General features: G+C 49.3%; 9 protein-coding genes across 9 annotated transcripts; 7 read left to right on the top strand and 2 right to left on the bottom strand.

The window, feature by feature from the left end:
- Positions 1-474: 474 nt before the first annotated feature.
- Positions 475-5,145, top strand: N7525_001997 (uncharacterized protein; the record flags this gene model as incomplete). The annotated part of the gene is made up of 10 exons (XM_061212131.1): positions 475-669; positions 777-1,034; positions 1,084-1,332; positions 1,385-1,691; positions 1,762-2,338; positions 2,871-2,983; positions 3,021-3,890; positions 3,953-4,367; positions 4,433-4,721; positions 4,774-5,145. 10 exons carry the CDS (start codon positions 475-477, stop codon positions 5,143-5,145), a joined length of 3,645 nt encoding a protein of 1,214 aa, XP_061071357.1.
- A 1,151-nt stretch (positions 5,146-6,296) lies between these two features.
- N7525_001996 (phosphate-sensing transcription factor PHO4) lies at positions 6,297-8,442 on the bottom strand (the record flags this gene model as incomplete). The annotated part of the gene is made up of 3 exons (XM_002557345.1): positions 6,297-6,796; positions 6,851-7,886; positions 7,939-8,442. 3 exons carry the CDS (start codon positions 8,440-8,442, stop codon positions 6,297-6,299), a joined length of 2,040 nt encoding a protein of 679 aa, XP_002557391.1.
- An 816-nt stretch (positions 8,443-9,258) lies between these two features.
- Positions 9,259-11,538, top strand: N7525_001995 (uncharacterized protein; the record flags this gene model as incomplete). Its single annotated transcript, XM_002557346.2, has 3 exons — positions 9,259-9,937; positions 9,996-10,433; positions 10,499-11,538. The coding sequence occupies 3 exons, from the start codon at positions 9,259-9,261 to the stop codon at positions 11,536-11,538; spliced, it is 2,157 nt and encodes a 718-aa protein (XP_002557392.2).
- A 1,192-nt stretch (positions 11,539-12,730) lies between these two features.
- On the bottom strand, positions 12,731-14,321 carry N7525_001994 (ubiquinol--cytochrome-c reductase subunit 2; the record flags this gene model as incomplete). The annotated part of the gene is made up of 4 exons (XM_002557347.1): positions 12,731-12,826; positions 12,885-13,744; positions 13,836-14,010; positions 14,082-14,321. 4 exons carry the CDS (start codon positions 14,319-14,321, stop codon positions 12,731-12,733), a joined length of 1,371 nt encoding a protein of 456 aa, XP_002557393.1.
- Positions 14,322-14,902: 581 nt separating this feature from the next.
- On the top strand, positions 14,903-17,037 carry N7525_001993 (uncharacterized protein; the record flags this gene model as incomplete). Its single annotated transcript, XM_002557348.1, has 4 exons — positions 14,903-14,914; positions 14,968-15,024; positions 15,113-15,958; positions 16,027-17,037. The coding sequence occupies 4 exons, from the start codon at positions 14,903-14,905 to the stop codon at positions 17,035-17,037; spliced, it is 1,926 nt and encodes a 641-aa protein (XP_002557394.1).
- Positions 17,038-18,375: 1,338 nt separating this feature from the next.
- Positions 18,376-18,987, top strand: N7525_001992 (MARVEL domain-containing protein; the record flags this gene model as incomplete). Its single annotated transcript, XM_002557349.2, has 3 exons — positions 18,376-18,454; positions 18,510-18,795; positions 18,888-18,987. The coding sequence occupies 3 exons, from the start codon at positions 18,376-18,378 to the stop codon at positions 18,985-18,987; spliced, it is 465 nt and encodes a 154-aa protein (XP_002557395.2).
- A 990-nt stretch (positions 18,988-19,977) lies between these two features.
- On the top strand, positions 19,978-21,695 carry N7525_001991 (putative arginine transporter; the record flags this gene model as incomplete). The annotated part of the gene is made up of 2 exons (XM_002557350.1): positions 19,978-20,146; positions 20,200-21,695. The coding sequence occupies 2 exons, from the start codon at positions 19,978-19,980 to the stop codon at positions 21,693-21,695; spliced, it is 1,665 nt and encodes a 554-aa protein (XP_002557396.1).
- Positions 21,696-22,212: 517 nt separating this feature from the next.
- Positions 22,213-24,514, top strand: N7525_001990 (putative AMP-binding enzyme; the record flags this gene model as incomplete). The annotated part of the gene is made up of 4 exons (XM_002557351.1): positions 22,213-22,383; positions 22,434-22,689; positions 22,753-24,343; positions 24,409-24,514. 4 exons carry the CDS (start codon positions 22,213-22,215, stop codon positions 24,512-24,514), a joined length of 2,124 nt encoding a protein of 707 aa, XP_002557397.1.
- Positions 24,515-25,690: 1,176 nt separating this feature from the next.
- N7525_001989 (glutathione S-transferase family protein) lies at positions 25,691-26,569 on the top strand (the record flags this gene model as incomplete). Its single annotated transcript, XM_002557352.2, has 2 exons — positions 25,691-25,860; positions 26,002-26,569. The coding sequence occupies 2 exons, from the start codon at positions 25,691-25,693 to the stop codon at positions 26,567-26,569; spliced, it is 738 nt and encodes a 245-aa protein (XP_002557398.2).
- Between the last annotated feature and the right edge of the window lie 1,012 nt (positions 26,570-27,581).

Genomic DNA, 27,581 nt, shown 5'->3' with positions numbered 1-27,581 from the left:
GAGAATCCCCAGAGAATCCCCAGAGAATCCCCATGGCCAATTGAGACTGCAATTTAAACCGGTTTTCTCTCCCAAGCCGGTTACTCGCAAACGCCACAAATCCTTTAGTCAGACGATTTCCAACGCCCCCCCAGCGGCTAACCTTTTATAGTCACAGCTAAGCCTCCAGCCCATTAGCTTCGACGCCTGCCCAGCTCCGGCTAAATTGTTTCTGTAACCGTCGTACTCACTTTCGGGGAAATGGGCAAAACCCCGGCGGGGCAGAGTTGCGCCCCTGGTTGCCCATCTGGTCGTTGACTGGTCTTGACCAGATGGCAGAATTAACCCACGTATCACGCGCATACCGTGCAGCTCTAGAGACGTGCACAATGGGGGTCAAGGATATAAGACCCTCGGATCGCCCCTATTTTTACTTTTTTCTGGGTTTTTGGTTTCCCTTTTTTTTTTTCAGGGAAATAACGAGTGTTTCCAAAAATGTCGTCAGTTGACAAAAATGATGACTTGCATGGCGAGAAGGCCGCCATTGAGCAATCCGAGGTCTTGGTCAATACGGATCTCATGAACGATGCCTTCGATGGCGAGAACCGCGAACATCAGATGTCTACGTGGGCGGCCATTAAGAGCCACCCCTGGGCTTGTTTATGGGCATTCACCATGTGTTTCACCATTGTGAGTTGGATTTACTTCGATATCTCTCCGCATTTCGGGTTCATCCCGAGTTCCACAGTTCCCTTCCGTCGGATCTCAAGATCAACTCAGCTGATACCTCCAATCAGGTCATGGAGTCCTTCGACATGTTCCTGAATGGTAACTTTGTCGCGCTTCCCCATTTTAAAAAGGTGTATGGCGTCGAGGTCCCGGGACACGGTAAAACTATTGAAACCAAATGGCAGAGTTCCCTCTTCCAGGCTGGTCAATGTGGCGCTTTCGTCGGTGTATTCTTGGCCGGTCCCGTCACCAACAAGTTTGGCTACCGCTGGACTACTATCTTCGCCCTGATGCTTATGAACGCCACCATCTTTGTTTCCTTCTTTGTGAGTAAGCCCCCAAAAATTGTTGAGCTTGTTCTCTAACTCCAGTTAGGCCAACTCACTCACCCTCCTTGTGGTCGGCCAAGCCCTAGAAGGTGTCCCTTGGGGATTCTTCATTGCCAACTCTCCCGCCTACGCCAGTGAGATTGTTCCTCTCTCCCTGAGAGGTGCCTGTACAGCTACACTGCAAATGAGTTGGTCCATCGGTTCAATCATTGTTGCCGGAGTAACCTACGGCTTCAATAAGCGCAACGATGAGTGGGCTTGGCGAATCCCTCTTGCCTTGCAGTGGATCTTCCCTGTGAGTCCTCTACTTACTAAATCTTGTATTTACAGGCGCTGACTCTTTCTAGACTCCCCTCTTGATCCTCCTTTTCTTCGCTCCCGAATCACCTTGGTGGCTGATCCGCCGCGGGCGCAAAGCAGAGGCCCTTCGTTCCATCCAGCGTCTGGGTAGTAAATCCCACGAGGAATCTCAGCAGTCCCTTGCCATGATAGAGCGAACCGTTGAGATCGAAGCTCAGATGGGTGGGTCCCCTACTCTCCTCGACCTTCTCAAGGGAACCGATCTAAGACGAACAATCATTACCTGCTTGATCTATGCGTCGCAGAATTTTGCCGGTAACTTGATTGCCAATCAAGCAACTTACTTCTTCGAGCGTGAGTAGCTTCTTCCCCTATCTAGCTCCCTAGATTCCAAGCCACAATGGATGACTGACTCCCCATTTAGAGGCCGGCATGGGGCCCGAACGTTCCTTCCAGCTCAACCTGATCAACTCGTGTCTGCAATTGGTGGCCAACATAATCGCTCTGCCTCTGGCCTCCTCATTTGGTCGCCGAACCATCTATCTCTGGGGCACAGCCACCAACGTGACTCTGCTCATGGTCCTTGGTGTTTGCGCCTCTATCAGCCAGAACCAAGCGACCAACTACGCCCAGGCCGTTTTGGGAATCCTTATCTCCTTCGTCTTTGCCGGTAGTCTCGGACCCATCTCATACACCATCATTGCTGAGACCTCCTCCGTCCGTCTTCGCGCTTTGAGCACCGGTGTCGGTCGTGCCGCCTACTACGTTGCCGAGATCCCCATGATCTACCTTGCTTCGCAGATGCTCAACCCCGGTGGATGGAACCTCGCTGGAAAGTGTGGTTACGTCTGGGGAGGTACCGCTTGTGTCTGCTTCTTGTCGGCCTACTTCTTCCTTCCTGAGCTCAAGGGCCGTTCTTACCGTGAGAGTGACATCTTGTTCAATCGCAGGATTCCTGCTCGGAAGTTCAAGTCGACCGTTATTGATGTTAGGGATAACGAGTAAGGAAAAGCGATATGAAAAAACGAGACATGCTTTTTTTTGGGGTTTCTGGACCGTGATAACTCTGAAGAAAAGCTTTTTGGAGACTGTTGCGTGCTCGATTACACTGTTACAAGCTTTCCACTGAGTACATCTGCGTGACAGATGCTTTTGGTACTCATGCTATACATAGACCGTTATTATAGATACTAGCAAGTCTACCAGAAAGACTTCATCATAATCTAGAATATATCTGAAACTATACAAACCGGACTCTTTCCCTTGGCGGGGGTTTCCTATTCGAGCTGACCTAGTAAACGCCAGTTATACTAGCGGATTGGAAGAACGTTGATCCAGTACTTCACACCCAGAATCCCCTTGTCACCAACCTGCACATATTTCGCTTTCCTCTTGAGACCATATAAATACGATCATCTGCGAAAGATTAAAGAGATAATCGAGGGGCCGGATTGAATTAAGCGAGTTGCTTATCATCAAGAGATGTCTCTGGTTTCAAACATGCAATTCTTGTCGCTGCTAATATCGCGGCAGGCATTCTCGGCGTCGAAACGGAACGCTTGCTTCCTGTGAGCCTTGCCGTAAAGACAAAGTGCGGTGCGACCATGCCCAGCCTGTGTGTGAACGCTGCCAGAAACGGGGTTACAGTAATCGGTGTTTCTACCATCCTTCGCCGTTGACCAGCACCAGAAGACGACCAGATAGGCATAGTCAAATCCACCTGTAATCATTTCCACGTTGATTGCCCGCAGCAAAACTATCAACTGAGTGCAAAGATTTATAGGTCACCTTCGCCTCCCTTGAGGAATTTAGGCAACCTCATGTCTGACTCTGAAACCCTGGACGCTGTGGCAGAGTTCCCGTCAGTTATTCAGCCGGCACTTCGAGCTGAACAGTTGCTGCCAGCGGGGTACTTGGGTCCGACGAGCTTCATCGCAGGGCTTGAGGAGAATGTTGATCTTTTTCTTCATGATCAACAGTCCAATACAGGTGGAAGCGAGAATCCCACCATGGCTCCATCACCTGGGTTAGTCAGGAGGACCACAGAGGTTCTTCGCTGCTTGCAAGATTTCTCTGCTATTAAGAACTTGGTCCAGAAATACTACAGCGTCTCTCAAACCGCCGTCATTCCATCATCATTGATCCTCGACGCACTGGATGAGCTTGAGGTCACTGTTAACGCAATCTTGTTTGGGCCAGCCTCTGATGAGCAAATGCTTACATTCAGCACATTTGTAATGCACAATACTAGCAAGACTTTGAAGATCCCACAGAACAGCGATGGGACAGTGTTTCACAAATGTTTTACTGGCCCTTCTCTTCGCTTGGAGATCATTGGAGTTATATGCGCTCTAGCAGGCCGGGCCAGCTATTTCGGGCTAGCCGACAGTGCAGTTCGCGATACCGAGTCACGAACCCGATTCTCTCACAAAATGTTGGTTGCATGTGATCTCACTATTCAGATATGCAAGAGTCTAACGGGCTTGAATGATCTTTCTCTCTGGCTTGTTCACGAAGACCTCCTCTTGTCGAAACTGCTTCGGGGCGATTCTAGTCAGTCATCGTTACTGACCCTACACGGATCCCGCTGCTGACGAGGTCCTCGTGTTTTACAGGTTCGGTGACATGGAACCGCCTAGGTGAACTTGCCACAGATATATTTGAGCTTGGTGCACATAGGGACAGTCCTAGCTTATTACCGCTTTTCATTCTCGAATCCCGACGAAGACTCTTTGCGGCTTCCTATCAGCTCGATAAAAGTATTGCAACTTTTCTTGGACGACCACCTCGCATTTCACGGAGGCACTCTGATTGCCGTCTTCCTCTCGATATCAGTGATGTGGATTTGGCTGGGCACACCCACATACTAGAGGCTGCCCGGCGCTCTTTAGATTCTAATGGATGGAATACAAAAAAGGTCTATCAGCAAACGTCTTGGATACGACTACGGTTTATTATCAGTACATTCCGAGAAGAAATTCTGGAGCTGTCACTTCAAAAGCCAAGTCCAAATAGAACGGAACAATTGCGGTAGGTTGACCTCGGTGCCCGCCTAGAGCCATTCTTGTCTACTTGGTGCTGACCATTCGTACTAGGGATGTCTCTAGTCGCTGCCACAAGGCTTGGAATTTGTTGCCCGAGCATCTACAATATACGTCCAGTTGTTGGGAGTCCGACCTTCCCATAGGAGTGAAGTTGATATCGATCATTTCATATCTCGCCTATCTTTACAATGAGTTCTCGATCCAAAGCCTATTGTACCAGGATTCTAAAAAATCAAATGCTGCCCTACTAGACGTCAGCTCTGAAATTCTCTCCACTGTGTTGACCCTGGGCCAACAGTGGGAGCGATCTGTTGATATTAAGGGTGACTTCACTTGGATTGTGAGTGGTCAGTTTAGCTGCCTAACAGATCCCCACTGATCTTCTTTTTTAGGCTCTTGTCTATGGATTCTCATGCGCCAGCGTTTTGATCGGAGCAATACAGGAGCAAGCTCGGACAGGCCAGCCACTATTGTATTCCGGGTCTCGATCCTCCCTCATTCGCAACTTGAGCGTCTTTATCTCACAACTGGAGTCCATGGCCGGTCCGGAACGAGCGACATCTCCATTATTCATCCGTGCAACGTCGGTCTTCTCGAGTATTATCGACGAAATATTGGAGCCGAGACCAGAAGTTTCCGTCGACGGCACCAACCTTGATGCGATATTGGATTCTGATATTGACACTTTCTTTTTTGATCTTCAGGGTATGGACTTGTTTGAGACTCAAGATTTTCGAGTTGCCTTTGATGATATGCTTTACTAAAGGAGATGGCGAGCTTCTGGCAACCCACTTAGACTTCTACAATTTCCTGCAAGCAGATACTTAGCAGAGAGACTTTGACGCGGTAAATAAGCATATGTAGTAACCGAAGTCTTCCTAGGACCGTACCTATAGCTTGGAGGGCAATATTGGTGTCAATTAGAGTAGGTTCCATTGCGTATATATAAAGTAGCGAATATATTAGAATGGACGGTCACATCGATATACATTCGGGGAAATAATCTATAGGGGTACAGCGCAGTGTTACACTTGGAGCTAGCGTGCTGCACGCTAGCTGTCCTATATCCTATATTGAGGTGTACGGCAATATTAAATTTTGACTGTCATACTGCCAGTTTACTATTAGCTACAAATTGGGGGCTAACCGTTAATTCTTACAATGTCAACTTCTATAGGGTCAATTTCTACAATATCCCGATTCCTAGTTATTATAAGAATAATTGGCCGCTTATACGGGTATAGTCAGTCCTCCTAGCCGTCTCCTTAGGTTGTCTTGTCCGATAGTCTTTTTATATCTCTTTTCAGTAGTCTATTTTAGTGGTCTCCTTAGGTAGTGTCTCTAGATATCTCGTTACGTAGATATCTTCTCTCCCTCCTTAGTTTATTTGGCAACTAGTTAACAAAAGGCTTAGTTCAGAAAAGGGAACTTTCCTATACATGACCTCTGATATCTCAACCTCTACAATACGTCAATTTCTAAATGGTTAATAAAATACACGTGTACTAGTTTTATGAGATGTTCTGCTAGCAAAATACGATATGGCGCAGTGGCGGCTATACACTGCCGTATGAGGTGCCCACATGGTCTCTACTGGGTGAACAAGATACGAGGTTTGAGCAGTAGATCGGAAAGGAAATCGAAGAACTGGCAGTGGTTATCAAGTAGGTAGAAATAAAAAAAATAAAAAAATAGTACAAGCAAAAATGAGCCACCCTCGTAGTTCAAACACCGGCGCTATCAAATCACATTATAGAGGAAAGAAAACCATAGATCATGGATCCATAACACAATTGCGCGAAACCTCCAACCCCGGATAGAGAATATCCCGTTTTTCGATTGTCCGCCGTTGCATAGGTTGCGTCACTATGCGGGCACGCAGAATATCTGGTCTTATTAAGGTAATATAGTCTGATCACGCCGAACTCTTCGTCTCAGAGTCGGCAACACCGTTTGGCGTCTCCTCAGATTTAGCTGAAGTTGTGGCTGGACTCTCCGTAGAGGGCTCACCGGACAACTTGGCCTCGGCGGCGGCCAACTTGGCAGTGGTTGTGTCCAGGTTCTTTTTCAGGGCCTTGATGTAATCAATGGCCATCTCCACGGCGGTGGCCTTGCTGATGGCCTGATTAGCCTTTTCTTTCTCTTTTTCCTTCTCGTTGACCTTTCCACCAGATTCTGCAGCTTCCTTGGCGTTGCGGGCCTCGATGAACTCCTGCGGAATGAGAAGCTCAATCTCCTTGAGTGCATTGTTGATTCGATTCCGGCGTCCCTGCTCTGCGAGCTTGTGATTCGTCCGCTTGGAGCTCAGATTCTCTGCCAGAGCCTCTGGGTAGCTCACGCCCGATGGCAGAGTGCCGTCGAGAATGTGTTGATAGTTGGATTTTGATGCCAGGTAAAGCGCATCCTGTGACATGCCTAGAAAATAGTTAGTATAACAGCCATTGAATTAGATTGGGATTCGAGACTCACCCTCGCTGCCTTTCATAAGGGGCTGGATGCTGGGACTAATCTTCGGCCGCAACTGTGGGCTAGCCTGAGTGGAACTCATACTGGGTCGTTTCCGATTGGACGCAGTTCTGGATTCTGATTTTCGAGGAACCGGCCCACTGGGAGACGGCATTGCACTTGTGCGGGGACTAGGGGCCAAAGAGGCGCTGGGAGGCTTATCGTACGTCGCAGACGAAGGATCCAAGAAAGGTGTCCCATTCGTAGAGACCGACGGATTCCGAACAGCAGTATCGATACGGTTGGGTTTCGGACGCAGCTGCGAAGGAGCGGCGGCCTCTGGGAGTGATATATCCTCCATTACTTCATCTGGGAACTCAGGCTCCGCGAGCTGTGCTTGACCACGGAACTGGCCTGCGGGGTCTTGCGAATGTTGATTCCGCTGGATGCGCATCAAAAGCGCGGGGGTGGCGGCAGTGCCGGGCGAAGAAGCTTTGACGTGGGGAGCAATTGCAGGAGACATCCGAGGAGGGGGAAGAGCAGGAGGGGGCATCATCGGTTCTGATAATGGCTCGGGGGACACCGAGTCCTGCCCAGAACCCTCATTGCTGCTGACCTGGAGGGAGCGGATGTCCTGATTTTGCGGCTTTGTGGAGTTGATCTCCTGGGTAAGGCTATTGTAGAATTCCTCCGAATTGGTAGCCAAAGTGCTGCGTTTGCGCTGCGCCCGAATAATAGGTGATTGTTTCACCTTTCGCGCGTTGTTGAGCCGAGTAGCGGTCGTTGTTGGCCGCTGACGACTGTTGGGCTTCCGAATGATGCTAGGTGAAGATGGAGCCGAGGTTCCAGCGATGGGGTTTACCTCCGCAGTAGTGGGGACGAATCCCATATCCGATACCTGTCTTGCATGGTACTGGTAACTGCTGGATTCGGCGTTTTGGGCCTCCAGGGCGGGAGAGGTGAGAGGTGTGAAGTATTCGCCGGGGATTGTGTATTCGGGGAGTCGGAATTGGTTCTCCAGGGGCGTCATAGCCGGTGAGATAAGAGGAGTATAGAGGGCCTTCATTTAATTAGCCAACGAACTCGTCTGGGATTTGTGTGTTTGAACTAACCTGTTCCTCGTTAATGCGTGAATATCCGTCGTACATATCCGGGTTCTCATCCACGCGCTGGGGGTAACGAGCGGCATTGCCATGCATCTCGATACTGTTTGGTGTGGGAGGAATCATGTTGTGGCCCTGCATGTAATGTTGGTGGGTAGGCGGTTGCGACATGGGCGATGGTTGCTGGGCGCAAAAGCCTGGTGTCATATGGGGAGTCGAGTAAGGCATTGGGTGACCGTGATTGGTGTGCGACTGTGTGTTGTCATTGAAATCCATGAGGCCCTCCATCTGGCCCGAGTATTGCACGGCATTCGATCGTAGGTGAGCCATATCCGAGTCCGGGCCGGTGGTGGTCGGGAGAGAATGGGAATGTTGCATATTCCCTGGTCCGTGCTCGATTTCGGAAAACGGTATGTTGAACTCGAACAAATTGGAGAATTCTTCTTCGCCAGGCGCAGTAATGAGATTATTCTCATGAAGCTGCTCGGGCCATGACATGGCTGGTTGTTCCATTTTTGCAATATGAGATATTTAGGCCAATCCTTAAGAAGAGAGAAGAGATACTGGCCAATCAGGCCGAGAGAGAAGTATATTGACGTCGAAACATTCACAAGAGGAGAACTCGAAAAGTCCCTCGAAAAGTCCGTCGAAGAGTCACTTTCGAAAAGATCGGAGAAAAGGAGAATCCATTCGAGGAAATCGAAGAAGAGATGAAGTGGAGAATCAACCTTGGAACCTTCTCGGGGGCGGAGACGGTCCTCCGTGGTCGGGCAATGGGACCTTGCCACTGTGTGTTTTAAAGAGGCTACGGAGGGTCTGCCCTTTTGGCCCTTTTTCAGTCTTATTTCTGCGCTAGATGCGCGTGTGCTTTTATATGCAGAACTCAGTTAAAAAATAAAAAAAAGTACTAACTTAGTACGGAGTACTCCGTCTAGGTACTCCGGCCATTCATTCTCTCTTTTTTTACCGTTTAACCCACAGTGGAGATTATACGGAGTATGGACCAACTTCCGATATATCTATGGGTACCTATACTCCATTTTATATACTATGTGGTATATTGAAATATAATAAACAAGTAATTCAACTAAAACATAAGTAGGTCGCCCAGGTGGAACATAAATCCCATGCATGAATACCTCAGGCAGAAATCAAGAGGGGTTTATCACCTCGTGATGCTTACCTGAGCAAAGGAACATCCCATGGATGACATATGATCATCTCCAACCTTGGAAGGTTTAGACTTGCAGAGCTGCAGAGTGAGCTTGGCTTCTTCTTGACTTTCTTAACCTTCCTCAAGATCTCTCTTTCCTATGAAATGCTTTCATAATGAGACCTATTCCGGACCTCTCATTCTCTCGCAAACCCTCCGACCATCCCCCGTCTCCATCCCTCGATCCCCGCACTGCCACCCCTACAACTTTCTTCTTATCGCGCAGTCCAGATGTCGCGGATCAGGATTCCAGTATATTGCTAGATAGCCCCGAGGATGTCAAAGAGAATATGTATGGAGTACAAAGCCTAGATGCCTCTCTGTCCCAATCCGCATTCACATCCTCGCCCCGCGATCACTCTGCAGAGGACAGCCTGAAGCAGGTAACAGACGGTTTAGAATCACACCTCGCACAACGCCGGTCAACATTGAAGCCGCTTAACTCGGGCACGGGGGAATCCTCTGAATACGCATCTCCCATCCATGCAGGGTCTCGGCCTTTAACTCCGCTTACGTTGGGCATGCCCGATGACCCATCCTCCCTGCCCAGCAGTCCCAAATCTACATCCAACCAGTCCTTGCGGCCACTCGACGATGTTTCTATCACGGATGAAACCAATAGTCAGGCTGTTGGATCTGGAGATGAGGACGAAATGCCCCGTGGGTCTCCATTTTTGGCCCCAGGTGGGGCCTCCCAACTTATCATGCCGAGTATCAAAATGCCAAGTCGGAGACCATTCACTGAGCGAGGAAAAGCCATGGGTCGATTCAAGGTTCTTCTGGCTGGTGCTCCTGGTAGGTCTCAATTGTTTCGGAGGAAATTACACAAGCTGATTGTCTCGAAAAAAAAAAGGTTCCGGTAAGACCTCGTTGATCAAGTCTATTGTTCAGACATGCGAGGATATTGTACATGTCGACACCATTCCACAGACAACCTCTTCGGGACGTCGCAGACCTTCTCGCCCCCGATCTCGGGCATTGATTGCCACAACAGAAATTTATGCTAGCACCAAACCTTATCCTTCATGGTGGTCGGATTTGGAAGATTCGCGCGTGCTCCAGCGACGGAAAAGCATCGGAGAAATTGTGTTAGAGAGGAACCTGTGTTTCGTGGACACACCCGCAACAAATTTAAGCCGAGCAGGTCAAAGCGACGCTATCGCGCAATATATGAGACAACAATTTCTCCGTGCCACCAATGCGCTTAGTGGGTCTAGTGTTGATTTCCAAAACCTCCTAGCCGGGAATGGTGGATCCCAGGTGGATGCAATCTTATATTTGATTTCTAATGGTAGGCTCTAATTTGTGTTCCGTCTCGGAAACTTCCCAAATTAACCGATCGCTGACCTTCTATAGACACCCTCTCAACAGATGTGGAATGCATTCGCAAGCTCTGCGAGCTTAGCAATGTAATCCCAATAGTATCAAAAGCAGACACACTCACCCCAACTCAAATCACTCACTTGAAAATCCGCTTCCACGAACAGGCTCGCGAGGCCGGGGTCAAACCATTCCTATTCGGTGATCCGCCGAACGGGCTAGACGGGCTCGAATCCCAACCCCCCCATGCGGTCTCCTCCGAGAAAACAATTGACACCGAAACGATGGATGCAAGCACTCTAATGAGTCCAGACTATGTTCAGCCACTCGTACCCTCCGAATTAGACGCCCTAGTCAACAAAATGTTCGATCGCGATAATCTAGCATGGATGCGCCATTCCGCCGCAAAGAAACTTCTCCAGCAACGCACGGATTTGTATCCGCTTCCGCCCTCAATGCCGTTATCCAGTGCGCAGCCGGGTCCTGCCGCAGGTGGGTCCGAATCTGCATCCAGCAGCTGGCGTTCCGTCTCGGGAACGTCCATTTCACCCGGCTCCCCACCCGGATATGCCATGGCCCGCATCGCGGACTACACCCGACATGAGGAGCGCATGGCGCAGGTGCGCCTCGCTCAGTGGGCTACAGACCTGCAGCGAAGCTTGCAGAACGAGCGCGATCGATACACCTCACTGGCTCGCGGCGAGCGCGCTGTATGGCTTACCGAGCGGCTGGGTGAGTGTGTTGTCGATGGGTCGTTGGTGCCTCTCTCGCAGACGCCTGGCTTCTGTGGACTGCATGGCCCCATCGGCGAGAAGAGCGCTGGTGGGTTCCAGGTCATGCGCTCACATTCCGCTTCTGGGGCACGTCGTTTTGCGGCTTTCAGTCCGCATGACCCGCTCGGCGTGGTTGGCTGGATTGACGACCTTGGGCACCGGGGCTGGATGCTTGTTCAGATTGTTGGGAGTGTAGGGGTTGTTGGTGGGTTGGCGCTCTGGCTTGCGCGCACTTGGGGTCTTCCAACGCGCAACCTTTCAGACTTGCGGCTTGATTACTGGTGTGGTACTATGGAACGGTAGGTTGATGAGATGACTTCTAGTATGATAATGAGGGTATGAATATGTGATGGCTCTATGGAGTTATGGTTTTCTAGTTTGTTGCCTGGAGCGTTTCTGTTTCTACTGGACGGGTTTGTCTTTCCACTGTTGTGCGCATGGTCGTCTGAAGATCATTGCTCTCATCTTCCTTCGGCGTCTTATGACCGGTGTCTTACGACTCTAGGACTACATATTCTCTTTGCGGTTCTGGGCCACGTCAATATAGTCGGATAGGGGCCGTCTTTGCATGAAAATGATAAATCTGATTTTTATTGCAAGTGATTTATCTTGCCTTTCCTCTCTAATCCTTCTACCTAACCCAATATGAATATCATTTCCATTCCAGCCATTCCCCGGTATTATATCGGCTAATCAACGGTTGAACATTGAAATTGAAACTGGTCCATTGTATTTAGGAGAATTTAACCCTTTAACCTTTTAACCACTTCTTTGAAAAGAAGGGGGAAAAGGAAAAAGGGGAAAAACAAGCGCTGGCATTAGCGTCTTCCTCGACAGCTAACTATATGTGGACATTAATGATTCATACATCGACGGGGTTTTCCTTTCATGAATCCAAAACTGCTCGCTTCTCCCATCCAAGTTGGCAAGATGGCCGAGTTGGTCTAAGGCGCACGGTTCAGGTCCACCTGATCCCGATGGTATACAACTGTCTCCGTGTCTCGAAAGGGGCGTGGGTTCAAATCCCACTCTTGTCATATCTTTTTGTGTTTTTGTGGTCCAACAATATAGAATAATACATGTAGGGTTAGAGAAGAGAGGCTGTTGCTTTTTGCTGGAATACATCGATACAAGTGAAGTATGTTGTCAAAGAAGAACCCAATAAACCTCCATCTAGATCACTCAAATCCGCAATTGACCGAGGTTCTTTTGTAGACAAAGCTGGAAATGATACAAGTACATGGAACATACAGGTGATATTGACGGTCCTTGCCATACCTCGTCCCAAGGTCATGACTATCACGAGCTAAGGAAATCCATAGATCGACCGAAGAGAATAGGAACAAAGGATAAGGTACAATTGTATTACAGTCAACTACACCTTTCAAAGAACAAAGGAGATATCGGCAATGAATCTAGGCACAAGTGGTCACATGAAATCCAAAATGAAGGGAACAGACTTCTCCCTCTCTACGGTGTAATGTATACAGGGATTTTAAACGGTCAGACCGATGTCCTCGGCGAAGGGGAGCTGGTGGATATCACCCACGCTGACGAGGGTGGCCTTGCCAGTCAGGAAGGCGTTGGCGACCTACGGGTAACTGTTAGCACCACGACATTAACAATGTGGATAGGAAAAAATAACATACCTCCTTGACCTGCTGCTCGGAGACCTTCTCGAGAGCCTGAGCGATCTCGTTGATCTGGTAGGGCTTGTTGCCGTGGACAAGGCCGGAGCCGGTAGCCTCAAGACCGGTCTCGAGGGTCTGGACGGACTCCAGAGCACGGAACTTGGCGAGGGCAATAGCCTTCTTGATGTCCTCGGAGGCGACCTCACCGGCGGCGGCCTTCTTGAGGGCGTCGACGACGTTCTTGCTGGCGGCACCGACCTGGTCGGCCTGGCCGGACAGGGTGACGGTGAAAAGACCGGCATCGGAGTAGGCGTTGTTCTGGGTGGAAACGCGGAGCTGGTTGAAGCCCTTGGTGGCCTGGGAGAGAAGGGAGAAGCCGGGGGTCCACTTGATAGTGGACTCGCCACCCAGAAGTGCAGCGAGAACGGAAGCCTCGGCCTTGTAGCCTGCGGTGCCGAAAGCGCTGGAACCGGGGAAGGCGATCACAACAGCATTGCCGATCTTGGAGGCAATGCGCTGCTCACCACCGTAGTACTTGGAGGCGACGGAGGGCAGAACATTGTATTTGCTGGAGGCGTTGCCGGTAGGGGTGTCCTTGAAGAACTGGCCAACCCACTTGGAGAGCTCAGCGGAGTTCGGGCCGCTGGCAACAAGAGCAATGTTGGACTTGGAGTAGGCACTCTGGGCGAACTCGGCGAGGGCATCGCTGGAGATGTACTTCTCGTAAGGAGAAGTCTCGGAGGGGGTGATGGAGGCGCCCAGACCGCGGTGGAAAGCAACACCGTGGGCGGCATCGACAGCGACGGTCTCCGGGTTGGAGTGGACGGCCTGCTGCTTGTACTTGAGGAGATTTCTGACAACCTCGTTCAATTCGTGGTCTGATATTCGCCGAGGGGGGCTCAGGTCAGCAAAGGGCGCTCATATAATTGCGCTATAACAACCACCATTCATCGAAAGGGACCAACTCACCTGCGAACTTGGACTGGGTAGCAACCTCGGCCAACAACTCTGTGAAGTAGGGGAGATCCTTGGAGAGGAACTTGGTCCGGAGGACAATGTTTTCGCGCGAGTGTGTCGACGAGATTTCACCGCCCAGCAGCTCAGTCTCCCGGGTGATCCGCAAGGCAGACCGCTTGAGGGTAGTCTATTGAGGAATTGAATGTTTAGTACCACCAAATAAACCTGATATGAACCAATTGATGGGGTGGGACCGACCTTGAAAGCGAATCGGTCGAGAGCATCGGAGAAACCAGGGAAGGGCTGGTAACGGGAGCCAGCCTTTGCAACCAGGGCCAGGGTGCCAGTAGGACCCTCAACCTCACGGTTGGCGACCTTCACGCCGGAAGCTTCGGAGACATCGTACTGGAAGGCCGGGCTAGCAGCGGAGGCCATGGACCGACGGCCGGCGGCGAACGCACGCGGCGCATTTCGGCTGAGGGAAGACCGCGACAGCATCGTCGCCTGTGCCGAGAAGATGTGAGAGAAAAAGAAAAGATATAAACCCGAATTGGGTTCGTAAAGAGGCGCAAATGAGGCGGGGAAGGAGGTGGGATGCGGAGAGAGCAAGAGGGAAGAGGCAGTTTGGGAGGTCACGAAAAGCTTCAAGATCCCGACTCGTCACTTCAGCCAATCAGCGGTCGAGTAATCAAAAGCGCGGACGGAACCGGAGTTACTTTTGTTGCGAGTATATAGAAGAGTGTTTTCTATTGTCTTTGGATTAATTGTCTCTTATAGTTCAATTGAATATATTTAAATAATCACATCTCCAAATTGCCTTGAATATCTCTATTGTTCCCCCTATTGTGTCTCCGACACGTTTTCAAGTGAGGCGTTTGGATCACCTGATTGGTCCTGTCACGTGAATATACCGATAAGCAAAAAAAGAACGAAAGAACGTTGGAGACATGCATCTCATCGCGCATTGGATTTTTGGACTTGCAGATCTCTGCTAGCTTGGAAATCTTCATGAACATTCGGTGACCTTTAATTGCCCCCTCTCGAGGTTCGGTGGTGAATCATTTTATCTTTAGCCCACCATGATGTCCCAGGTATGTCACTGTCCCACTAACCTCGAGAGAGCTACTTACTGACGTGGATTTAGTGCTCTGCCGAGCTCTGTATGCTCTTGATCGAAGACAACTTTGGAGAGCTCTTTGCCGTGAGTCATCTTGTGCAGACTCTCTGACTTGTCGTGCTTCTTTGCGACAGCGGGGAAGGAACCGGACTGACTAGTCATCTTTTCGCAGCGCATCTTTACCGTCCTTCAACGTTACGAAAGACTGACTCTCCCTCGGTTAAAATTCTATGCTCGCTTGACCGATCGCCAATTGCATCATGGCCTTTCCGCCATGATCCAGCACCACTTGATATATCACTTCACTTCCCTCGATGACGGCAATACCTACTACGAAGCGAATCCACAAGCCGCGTACTCCCTCGTGCGGTCTGGAAAAATTCTCCAACTTGTTGAAAATCGACTAGGAGAATATGCGGCCCAGGTCTTAGAAGCAATCATGATGCTCGGCCACTCCTCGATCGCGCACCTCGAGACGCTTCCCGAACTTAAGTCCAAGAAGCAGCGCATTCCGAATGGTGTCCACCATGATGGAATTAAGGCCGAGGGAGAGGAGGAAGTGGAAGAGGATTCCGCTGCTCCTAACGGCGATCATGCTGAGAGCGAGGAACCGGCACATCTTCACCCCACCTTGAAGAGTCTTGCCTCCCACGGATACATCCATCGCCTTCGAGAGGCACACTTCCAAAGCCCAAACGACAACTGGCTAAATGCTTCCCGAATCGTCGCATCAAGGCCAGATGTCAAACAAATGAAGGGCAAACAGCAAGCGGCAGAGATCGAGCAAAAGGCGAAGGATATGGTCAAGGAAAAAACTGAAGGAGATCTGAGCCGGGGCCTCATATACAACGGCATCCCCCGGGGCGCCAAACGAAAACGCAATCACGGCAACTCGGGGTCCAGTAACCCGGCGCCGAATGGCACCAACGGCGTCAACGGAGACCACGTAGACGACGAGGTGGAAGAGGGCAATGATTGGTCCGATGATGAAGATGACGTTGATTCAATCCCAATGGATGTAAGCTCCTTTCTGTTTTTCTTTTTCCCTTGCTGCGGCTTCGAATCAATCACTAATACTTACCCCAGTCTAACCTTATCGTTCGGGTGAACTACGAGAAACTCGACGTGGCGCTTCGAAACACGCGGTTCCTTGAGCTTGCTGAGCAAGACGCACCTTCCGCCTCAGTCGAGATTTACGACTGTCTACTTCGGCGCATTGAATACCAAACACCCCGCTGCCGAGACACTTTTGAGATCCCTCGCGAAGGAGAAGAAGGCGAACAATACTCTGTCCCAATCCAACTGAGCTCAATCGTCGAAGACGTTGACCCGCACCTGGATCTTGCAGGATGTATTGGCCCAATGGAGCCCTCGACGGTATTGAACCGACGCGGCAAGCGACCATTGGATGATGACACGAATGGCGTGAATGGTGACGAGCATGAAGACGAACCGAGCGGGAAGAACCGCGCCTACGAGATCGACCAGCATCTCAGTATTCTCTCACAACCTCCCTTGAACCTTACCACCAAGCACGTTATCTCCGGCCTTCCTACGTGGCGAGTTGCATTCCGAGGCCTGGCTCGGAAGCTTCGCCATTTAGAATTGGAACGCATGATTGAATCGCGGTATGGAGATGTGGCACTGCGGGTGGTCCGCGTCCTGCATGCCAAGGGCAAGCTCGACGAGAAACGGCTCCAGGAAATCAGTCTCTTGCCATTCAAGGACCTGCGCCAGACACTTGCTAGCATGCAAACTGGAGGGTTCGTTGATCTGCAGGAAGTGCCGCGTGACGCGCAGCGTCAGCCTTCCAAGACAATCTACTTGTGGTACTATGATCCGGATCGCGTGTGCAGCAGCATTCTGGAGGATACATACAAAGCCATGTCGCGGTGCCTGCAACGTATCAAGTTCGAACGTAGCCGCGAGAGAGATTTCCTTGAAAAGACAGAACGAACTGACGTCAAGGGCCACGAGGAAGAATTCCTCTCCGAGGCCGAATTAGAACATCTTCGCAACTGGAAGGCTAAGGAAGCTTTGCTGCTGGCTGAGGTATCTCGATTAGATGATATGGTTGCTGTTTTCCGTGATTATTGATTTGCTACGTTCATATCATTGGAGGCTGGGAAGTAATTGGGGTTGCATAAATCTGTACAGGCGCATGAGCGACGAATTGATACAAATGACACCTACGTGCTTATTTTTGCGGTCTATTGGACATAGTACGTAGCTATGCTTCTCCCTTTGGGTCGTAGATGCGCCTTCGAGTCTCCCGTAGTCTCTAGGCCTTGCCCACGAAGTCTGCGAGGACAAACCAGCATAGGCTTGGCCTCTGCACCTCATACAGCCACAATAGGAATGAATACATCTCCCAGATGCAAGAAACACATATTCGTCTGTATGTAACACTAAGTACGGGATCATTCAGCGTTTGTCCAATATTATGCCAACAAGAAGCTATGATTACCTTCCAAATGACCCATGTCTGGTATCTGGTGCAATGCTCCTTTTGTTCTGTGTTTCTATCTTTTCGTCAGAGACAAAGCAACAAAGATGTATAACCTCTAGGTTGCACAGTGATCGGCAGCCTGGCGTCATATGGCTACGGCAGTGTATAGCCGCCAGTGCGCCAAGTCGTATTTTGCTAGCAGCACATTTCATAAAGCTAGTACATGTGTATTTTATTAACCATAGACATTGATGGAAATTGACACTATAGAAATGAAATATTGTAGAGGTTGAGATATCAAAGGTTATATAAGGAAGTTCCCTTTTATAGATTAAGCCTCTTTTTTGGCCCATTTCTACTATCTACCAAATGAATTAAGGAGGGAGAGAAGATATCTATACACCTAAGTTAGCCCCCCAATCTGTAGGTAATAGTAAACTGGCAGTATGACAGTCAAAATTTAATAGGAAAAAGTACCATATGGCGCACTGGCTATACACTGCCGTAATATGGCTTGAAAGCCATTGGATCATTTAGCCAAGAATATACAAGACTAACGTTGAATACTTTACCGTAGGCAGCAGGGAAAGGGGAAGAAATAACAAGAAGAATGTATTAATAGAGACAGGATGGTGCATTGTTTAGGCAGTAATTTAAGGACATCAAAAAGCTGTGTTAGGGAGTATAAATCAAAAACAAAACAGAAACGACTAGTCAAAGCAGGAGAAACGAGAAGTGTCTGTTTATTCAAGGTACAACAAGCCCCTACGTCAGCCCTATTGCCAAAATCGCCCTGCAAATAACTAATGACGCTGGCGCGACGCCGGTGGCTGAATTCCCTGCACCTTTTTATACCTTGCCATACCTTGTCCTACAAAATGTCTTTCCTGACGTAAATCCACAGATAAATTTTCATATTTTGCATTAATCTCCCCTTCAATCAACCTCCTATCTACATCGATATCAACATCAACATCCTCTCAAAGATGACCTTCCCGTGGATATACCCCATCCGAGCCGTGCAAGCCCTCTTCGGTGTGATCGTGATAGGCTTGACAGGATATGGTCCGTCGTTTCAGAACAAATTCTCAAAAATCTATGGATACTGACAAGTCTCCAGTGGTTTCAACATTCTACTACAGATGGTCATACTCGGATACCGTCAACTTTCTCCTCTTCCTCGGTTGCTGGACTGCCTTTGTAGCAGTGCCCTACCTCGCCATTACACCAATATGGTTCCCTCGCCTGGCACACCATTATGTGATTCCTGCTGTTGAGATGATTACCATGATCTTCTGGTTTGCCGGGTTCATCGCTATGGGAGCGATGTTGCCCCCACCAAGGTGGTGTCACGGGAGTGTCTGCAGCTCGCTCCAGGCAGCAACGGTATTTGGGGCGTTTGAATGGTGAGATTCTATGTCTTTGTTTTATTTTTAGTTTTATAACAGTATATGTTGTATATGGTCAGAGAGCTAACTGTCATTGGTGTCGCATATAGGGTGCTTTTCGCAGTGACCAGCTATTTCGCGATTGTCGATCTTATGCACCACCGCCGCGGTGGAGCGAAACCACATACGAATGTGCAGATGGGAGTCTGAAGTGTTTGTTTTCATGATCAGCCTGAAATTATTTGAGGCTACCCGATTGGAAATTTGTTGATATTTTTCTTGTTTTTTTTTCTCTTGTTTTTTAATGATTTGGACGTCTTGAATATGCTTTGAATGTTCTCATAGTCATGGTGTTTGGATGCGATACCCTTTGCTAGCGACCTTATGGAATTCTTCTTTTAATTAACCTCTATTTCTTCTTCCAGGGACCGGATGGGATCTATTTAAAGAATTCAAAGATCAGAGGTGTAGGGAATGTCATTCTTATGACTCCAAGGTATCAGGTTATCTCCGCAAACGGCATCCCGATTCGGCCAAGCCCCGGGCTTGCCAAGTATGTGGCTACGGAATTAATTAATTACTGATCTTTATTTCCATATGAAGTCTTCAAAGACTGGAGACTGGAGGATTAGGTATGGAGTATATAGTATGAAATAAGATGTGTTGCATACATATATATATGTAGTCTATATACAATGTGCCCGTGGACATTAGCTTTGCCAGTGATATGCTACGGCAATGCATGATAGCATCAGTATACAGCGACTGGCACAATAACCTTGGAAAGTCTAGACTAGAACGAGAACAGAATATCAAATAAAATAGATACAAAATATACAAAATATCTGCTATAGGGGGCAAAGAGAGTCGCCACCGAGGAAAACTCTTTCCCGGCAAATTGGCCCACTCCAGGTGGTATCGGGCAAAGAGAAAATTTGATAAAAGTCAGATTAGAATAATAGAATAGAATAAGATGAGCATAGATATATAGATAAATCGAATCCCATCTTCCCCTCAGATTCTCCTTTTCTTTTACATAACATATATTTCCCCTCAAAAAGGTGTTCGGACGTGATAGTCGCTCCACCGAGGGAAAAGCCTGTCTTCGGAATTGGATTGAAGTGGATCCTCGCAGTCTCAGATCCTTTCTTCCTCCTCTTTATCTTCCGTCCTGGGGCTGTTCCCTTTACACAGCAGACAATGGCCGAGTCAAAGGAAAAGAAGAGCGCTGAAATGCCTGTGCAAGTCCAGGCACAGAGCCCGGCCTATGATATCGACTACGAGAAGCATGGCGCTCAGCGCGAGGCAAACCCGCTGCCGGATCTCAAGCGGAAGCTGAAGAGCAGACATCTACAGATGATTGCCATTGGTGCGTTGGATGGTATCATCGACCAGGACTATTCGGACTAACGGTCTTCGAAGGCGGCACAATAGGTACCGGTTTATTCATTGGTAGCGGCACCGCTATTGCTCACGCAGGCCCCGTGGGCGCTCTCATCGCCTATATTTTCGTCGGAACAATCGTGTATTCGGTCATGACCGCTCTCGGAGAGATTGCAACATATATCCCGATTCCCGGTGCCTTCACCTCGTACGCTGCTCGCCTAATCGACCCAAGTCTGGGCTTTGCTATGGGTTGGATCTATTGGTTTTCATGGGCATCAACATTTGCGCTGGAGTTGACCGCAACCGGTTTGATCATTCAGTTCTGGGATAGTACTATTCCGATCTCTATCTTCATCGCCGTCTTCTGGGTCGTGATTATTATTTTCAACTTGATGCCCGTGGCCTTCTACGGTGAAATCGAGTTTTGGTTCGCGAGTATCAAGGTTATTACCGTGATTGGCTTCATGATCTTCTCGATCTGTATGAATGCCGGCGTTGGTAAGGAAGGGTATATCGGGTTCCGGTACTGGGTGGACCCTGGCCCGTTCGTCCCTTACTTGATTGAAGGGAACGATTCGTTAGCTAAATTTGTCGGATTCTGGTCGACGCTTATTCAGGCCGGGTTCTCCTACCAGGGAACTGAACTGGTTGGTATTGCAGCCGGTGAGACCGAAAACCCTCGCAAGACCGTCCCATCTGCCATCCGCAAAACCTTTTTCCGTATCGTCTTCTTCTTCATCCTGACGATCTTCTTCCTCGGAATTGTCGTGCCCTCGAGCGACCCCGGTCTATTAGCGAGCGAGGGAGATGGTGCTGCTGCTCAGAACGCTAATGCTTCGCCGTTCGTCATCGCCGCCAACCGTGCCGGCGTCATGGCTCTCCCCGGTATCATCAACGCTGTGCTTCTGACTGTGGTGCTTTCGGCAGCCAACTCCAATGTCTACAGCGGGAGCCGTATCCTAGTCGGTCTGGCTCAGGAAGGTTTCGCGCCTCATTGGTTCAAGATCACCAGCAAGCGTGGTGTCCCTTACTACAGTGTGCTCTTCACAGCGGCCTTTGGTCTGCTCGGATTCTTGAATGTCTCTGACGCAGGCAGCACGGTGTTCACTTGGTTGCTCCAGATCTCTGGTGTGGCTGGTTTCATCACCTGGTCTTCACTGAACGCCTGCCACCTCGCCTTCCAGCGGGCGCTTAAGGCTCGTAATATCTCTCGGGATATCCTGCCCTACAAGGCCCTCTGGCAGCCCTGGTTCTCGTGGTATGGTCTGTTTTTCAACTGTTTGATCATCCTCACCCAGGGATTCACCTCCTTCATCCCACACTTCCAAGTTAAAGAGTTCTTCATCAGCTACCTGAGCTTGATTTTATTCGTGGTGCTATATGCGGGGCACAAGATCATCTACCGCCCCGCCTTTATTAAGCCCATTGAGGCTGACCTGGATACCGGCCGTACCACTGCTGATAATGAGACATGGGAAACTATTGAGCCAACTACATGGTATGGAAAAGCCTGGAAGTGGATTTGTGGGTAATTAGAGAGATTTTTGATCTCAGATGTATATATATTTTATTTCTTTGCATATTTTATAGGCGTTGTCTTTTACTTCGAAGGCATATATACTCCACAATACACTTTATTATATCTTAATATCCTAAATACACTATAAACATTCTTAAACATGTGTGATCTCGGTCCATGTGAAAATTAGTGCATGTGAGTTGTTCAACAAATGACGTGGGATATGTAAGCAGGGCTCCACTATTGTCGGTACCTGAGATACTATGTGAAGCACCACTCTGTGGCAAGTACCCCCCAAAAACAGCCGAGGTCCCCTGATCGGCTCATGTCTTTGATGTCCGAAAAGAGTTGGTCGCTCCGGCTTTCATGGAACTCCAGTTTTCTCCCCCACACTCTTTGCCCCCTTTAATATCCCGGATCACTCGGGCCTTTCTTTCTTTCTTTTCTTTCTTATTCGCATAGATCTTGGTTCGTCGGCCTACTGTTTATTTTCATTCCCTCGCTGACCATAGATCGCTGGCGCGACAGACATGTTCTTCTCATCACCTCCCCATTTGGCTAAGGCCGAGGAGCTTAAGCAAGCGCCTCCAAAGGGCGTAGCTTACTCTGTCGCCATTCCTGGCTCTGAACAGCCCGGCCGAAGTCGGGTATACCGAGCATGGAATGCGCAGAAGGAACTTTTGACGACACTGGACTCCCAGGTACAGAGGCTCAGCCAATGCCAGAATATCTTAATACTGACCAATTCTAGGTCACCACGGCCCATGATATGTTCGAATCGACCGCCAACCGCCAGCCCAAGAACCACTGCCTCGGTTGGCGTCCGTATAACTCCACGACCAAGTCCTTCGATCCATACCAGTGGCTCACTTACGAGACTGTGCAGAAGAGACGCGCTGCGTTCGGTGCTGGTCTAGTAGAGCTGCACCACAAGCACGACTGCCATCGCTCCGGCCAGTATGGTGTTGGTCTCTGGTCCCAGAACCGACCGGAATGGCAGATTACCGGTGAGTTGTGCTGTGAGGGCGAAGAATTCAAGAGATAAAACGCTAAATCGAAACTATGTACAGATTTGGCTTGCATTTCCCAATCTCTTTACTCCGTCTCGATCTACGACGTCCTGTCCCCAGACGCTACCGAATATATTATCAACCACGCTGAGCTCAGCTGTGTTGTCACCTCTCTACCCCATATCCCAACGCTCCTCAAGCTCAAGCCTTCTCTCCCGAACCTGAAGATCATCATCAGTTTGGACCCATTAGATGGCGGTGAGCAGGATGGTCACTCCAAGCGTGCCCTTATCGAGTCCATGGCCGCGGGTCAGGGCCTGGCGATCTACACTATGGATCAGGTTGAGGAGCTGGGCTTGGCCTCAAAGCGCGGGTACAATGCCCCTTCTGCTTCGGACATTGTCACTATCAACTATACCTCCGGAACGACCGGCCCCCCTAAGGGTGTTGTTCTGACGCATGGCAATGCCGTGGCGGCCACGTCCTGCGGTTTGATCACTGTCGGCCAATCCCGAGGTGATACGATGGTCTCTTATCTGCCGCTGGCCCATATTTATGCCCGTCTGGCCGAGCACACTGCTTTCTGGGGTGGTGCCCGGATTGGTTATTTCCACGGGAACATTGTGGAGTTGGTCGATGATTTGAAGTTGTTGAAACCCACTGGTTTCATGTCTGTTCCTCGTCTTTACAGTCGGTTTGGTAGCGCAATCCGTTCTGCGACAGTTGAGCAGCCTGGTTTCAAGGGCGCTCTTTCACGACACATCATTGCGGCCAAGACTGCGAACATGAAGAACCCCGATCCCTCCAAGGCGACAGTCCGGCACGCTGTGTACGATCGCCTGTGGGCTAAGAAGGTGGCTGCCGCTCTCGGTCTGGAGCGAGCCAGGTACATGGTGTCTGGCTCCGCGCCCTTGGACCCGACTCTACATGACTTCCTGCGTGTTGCCACCGGTACCGATATCCTTCAGGGTTACGGCTTGACTGAGTCCTACGCCTCAGCCACCGCCCAGCCGACCTACGATCTGACCTCCGGCAACTGCGGTAGCCTTGCTCCCTGTGTCGAGGCATGCCTGGCCTCTCTGCCAGACATGGAGTACTCCGTGGATGACAAGCCGTTCCCCCGTGGTGAGCTCTTGCTGCGCGGCAACAACATGTTCCGCGAGTACTACAAGAACGAGGAAGAGACCAGCAAGGCCGTCACTGAGGATGGCTGGTTCCGCACCGGCGATGTCTGCACAATCGACGAAAAGGGCCGCTTCATCATCATTGACCGCCGCAAGAACGTACTCAAGCTCGCCCAGGGCGAGTACATCTCCCCCGAGCGTCTGGAGGGTGTTGTCCTTGCCGAGCTTGGCTACATCGCCCAGGCTTATGTCCACGGCGACAGCATGCAGACATTCCTAGTTGGCATTTTCGGTGTCGCACCTGACCTCTTCGCTCCGTTTGCCAGCAAGGTTCTGGGCAAGACCATTGCCCCGACCGACTTGGAAGCGATTAAGGAATCTCTGCGCGATGACAAGATCCGCCGTGCTGTGCTCCGGGACCTCGAACGCGTGGCCAAGAAGCACAAGTTTGCTGGCTACGAGAGAATCCGCAACGTCTCTCTCAAGGTGGAGCCATTCACCGTTGAGAACAACTTGCTGACCCCGACGTAAGTTTTTATTTCCACCTTTCCGTAATCCGAGCATTGCTAACATTATCCCCTCCCTTCTATAGTCTCAAGCTCAAGCGTCCCCCTGCTGTCAAGCTTTACCGTTCCCTTCTGGATCAGCTCTACGAACAGGCCACCGAGGAGCAGTCTGCCCCCAAGGCTAAGCTATAATGGCTCCAAATAGTGGCTCCAACACTTATTCTTATTCATTCTTCTTTCCCATCGTGTTCTCACTCTGGTATTTGGCAATTCTTCGCGGGCTCGGTTCAGGCACTGTATATAGAACCAGTCTGTACATTGTAGTATATTGAACATTCTGATTGATTTCTGGTGCGCTAGTGCGCTACTGTCTTGGGTCATTCGTGGCTCGGAGGGACGCTCTCTTTGGTTGTAGGCTCATTAATTTGGCCTGTTTTTATCAAGGTTGTTCTAGTTTGCTTCCTCGCCTCTTCCTCACGGAACTAGACTATATGCACATACTACCTAGCGATTTATTTTTTTATACACTACTTGTCGCTTTCTTCTTCTTCTTCTTTATTTCTTCTTCTGTTAACTTCTACCACTGCGCGTTTACATGACTTCTTAGATTGAAGTCTTCTGCATCTAACTTCGATTACCTGCGTTAGTATGAGTTGTTACGTTCTTTCTACACAACACTGCCATGTATACCCCGACCAAAAATAAATAACCAGTCACCAACCAACCCCGTTGTTAAAATGATACTTAAAGGAAGCAGCAAAAAGCAAAAAGACATGACAAGAGTGGGATTTGAACCCACGCCCCTTTCGAGACACGGAGACAGTTGTATACCATCGGGATCAGGTTGACCTGAACCGTGCGCCTTAGACCAACTCGGCCATCTTGCCAACTTGGATGGGAGAAGCGAGCAGTTTTGGATTTATGAAGGGATTCCATCGCTATGCTGTTCGATTTTGTATCTTTCGATAACAGTTCACATCTATGAATATACCAGCATGTTGTCGGGGTTGAGTATTGATTTTCAGACCTATATAGTAGACATGTCCATATCACCCATCATTGGTCAAGGAGCGATGAAACAGTCTAACTGTATTGAGCGAACGCAGGTAGCAAGCAATGTCAACCATTCTATATATAGCATTCTCATCATGGAGCATCTGCAGAACCTATAATTCGAGGTCTGGTGGGTACTTGTTCGTATAGGGCCATGCTCCCCGGGGCCCTTGAATCCATCGGCATTCCAACATCAGCCTTTTCGGCAGTCTCCCACTTTAACCGCAGTTTCTGCGTATTGCACCTGATTCTTGATCATTTACTTTGCATCGCACCTTGGCTTTTTGGCTTTCTGGTTATATACAGCGCGGATAAATGGCTTCCCACGTCAAGCCCGACATCATTTTGTACGACTTGGCCTGCACCAAGAGCGTCAGCTTCTCTCCCGTTGTCTGGCGCATTCGTCTCATGCTCAATTATAAGAATATCCCTTATAAAACCATCTTCCTCGAGTTTCCAGACATTGAGCCCACGCTTAAGGAACTGTGGGTTACATTTACCTCGTTTTGGGTTTCATTCTACTCCCAATCCCATTCCTTCGCTCCCCTTCATTTCCATGTCTCGATATAAAGCCCGACCTTGCATCATACATGAGAGCAGCCACAAGCTAACCCTAAATTCCTCAGTGGCCTGGTTCCGGGGGAAACCTCATCAGGATCCAAATACACTGTCCCCGCAATCCAACATGTGCCAACCAACACATACATTATGGACTCACTTCCGATCGCGCTGTTTCTAGAATCGACCTACCCAGACCCACCCGTACCACTAACATCAGAACTTGGTCGGGAGATCGAGACCAAGGCACGCGGTGTGCTCGGCAAAGCCATCTACTCGTCAGTGATGCCGCGCGAGATCCGCATCTTGTCGCCGCGCTCGCAGGAATATTTCCGACGCACGCGCGAGGCCTCCCTTGGTCATCGTCTCGAGGATCTGCTTGATGGGGACAAGGAGGACCAGGTCTGGGACGGTGTTGGTGAAGTTTTGGGCGCTGTTGGCGACCTGATACGGACGCACAATGCGGACGGTCCGTTCGTGCTCGGTGCCCGGCCAAGCTGCACTGATTTCTTTATTGCTGGGTCCCTTCAGTCTACTAGAGTGGTGGATGAGGGGGTGTTTCAGAGGATCACCAAGTACCCTGGCTATAGGGAGGTTTATGAGGCATGTCTGCCTTACATGGAAAAGAAGGATTGATCGGGAGGGACCACGGTGCGGAATACTGTCTATGTATTGGCGCCCGGCCGATATTCATAAAACCACGCAGTATAATGCAAGTTGTGATGTGCTCTGTTGTCCACGCGATGTCTTTGGTGGGTTAATTATATATGTTGGTGCACTGATAGGCTTGCAATAATATATATTGACGAATAAACCCCACCAACTAACCGAAGGTGTTGATACTTCAGGAGAATAAAGTGATGCGATTCGGTCTGACTTATACTACTCAAGGACTTGACAAGTGAAGTTCAAGTATGATGAATAGTATGATCAGGTGCGCAGCGAGCCCTAATCTAGGCTCTCCTTTCATGAATCCAAAACTGCTCGCTTCTCTCATCCAAGTTGGCAAGATGGCCGAGTTGGTCTAAGGCGCACGGTTCAGGTCCACCTGATCCCGATGGTATACAACTGTCTCCGTGTCTCGAAAGGGGCGTGGGTTCAAATCCCACTCTTGTCATGTCTTTTTGCTTATTTGTCCATAATTATGGCCCGGCATGATTCCTATAACTCCCTATTTTTTCTATTCGGAGAAGAATACCCAAGAAGGCCACTAAAAAGACTACACGACTGACACTTCTTATATAGTTGTTGGCAGGCGGTATATCTAGGTACAAAAGGTTTAGCCCAATATTTTTTTCAGGTCCCACTGTAATCGTGACAAGCCCACCAACACACTACCCGTAGTTGGTGGGCCCCAGTATTTCACCGATTCTCAGTATTTCACCGATTCTCACAATTAAGTATCTTTTATATGGCAACACTATATAAAAGGTACCTAAAACACCGTACACAAATAATATCAATTTTCTCAACCACCAAACTAACTAAAGGGAAGATAAAAGTAGAGCTATAATATAAGGATAGTTTAGTCGATCTCCTACTAAAAAATTAACTCTGAATATGCGACATAGAGACATGAAGAGCTTTTCTGAAAAATCCACTTAAATATTGTACAAAAGTGATTAACTGTTCTCTTACTTTTCGCACC

The sequence above is a fragment of the Penicillium rubens genome (assembly GCF_028828025.1).
Source record: "Penicillium rubens strain IBT 27055 chromosome Unknown utg000001l_segment0_segment0, whole genome shotgun sequence".
Lineage (NCBI taxonomy): Eukaryota > Fungi > Ascomycota > Eurotiomycetes > Eurotiales > Aspergillaceae > Penicillium > Penicillium rubens.
Note: the sequence above shows the minus strand (reverse complement) of the source record. Positions and strands in the feature narration are given on the sequence as shown.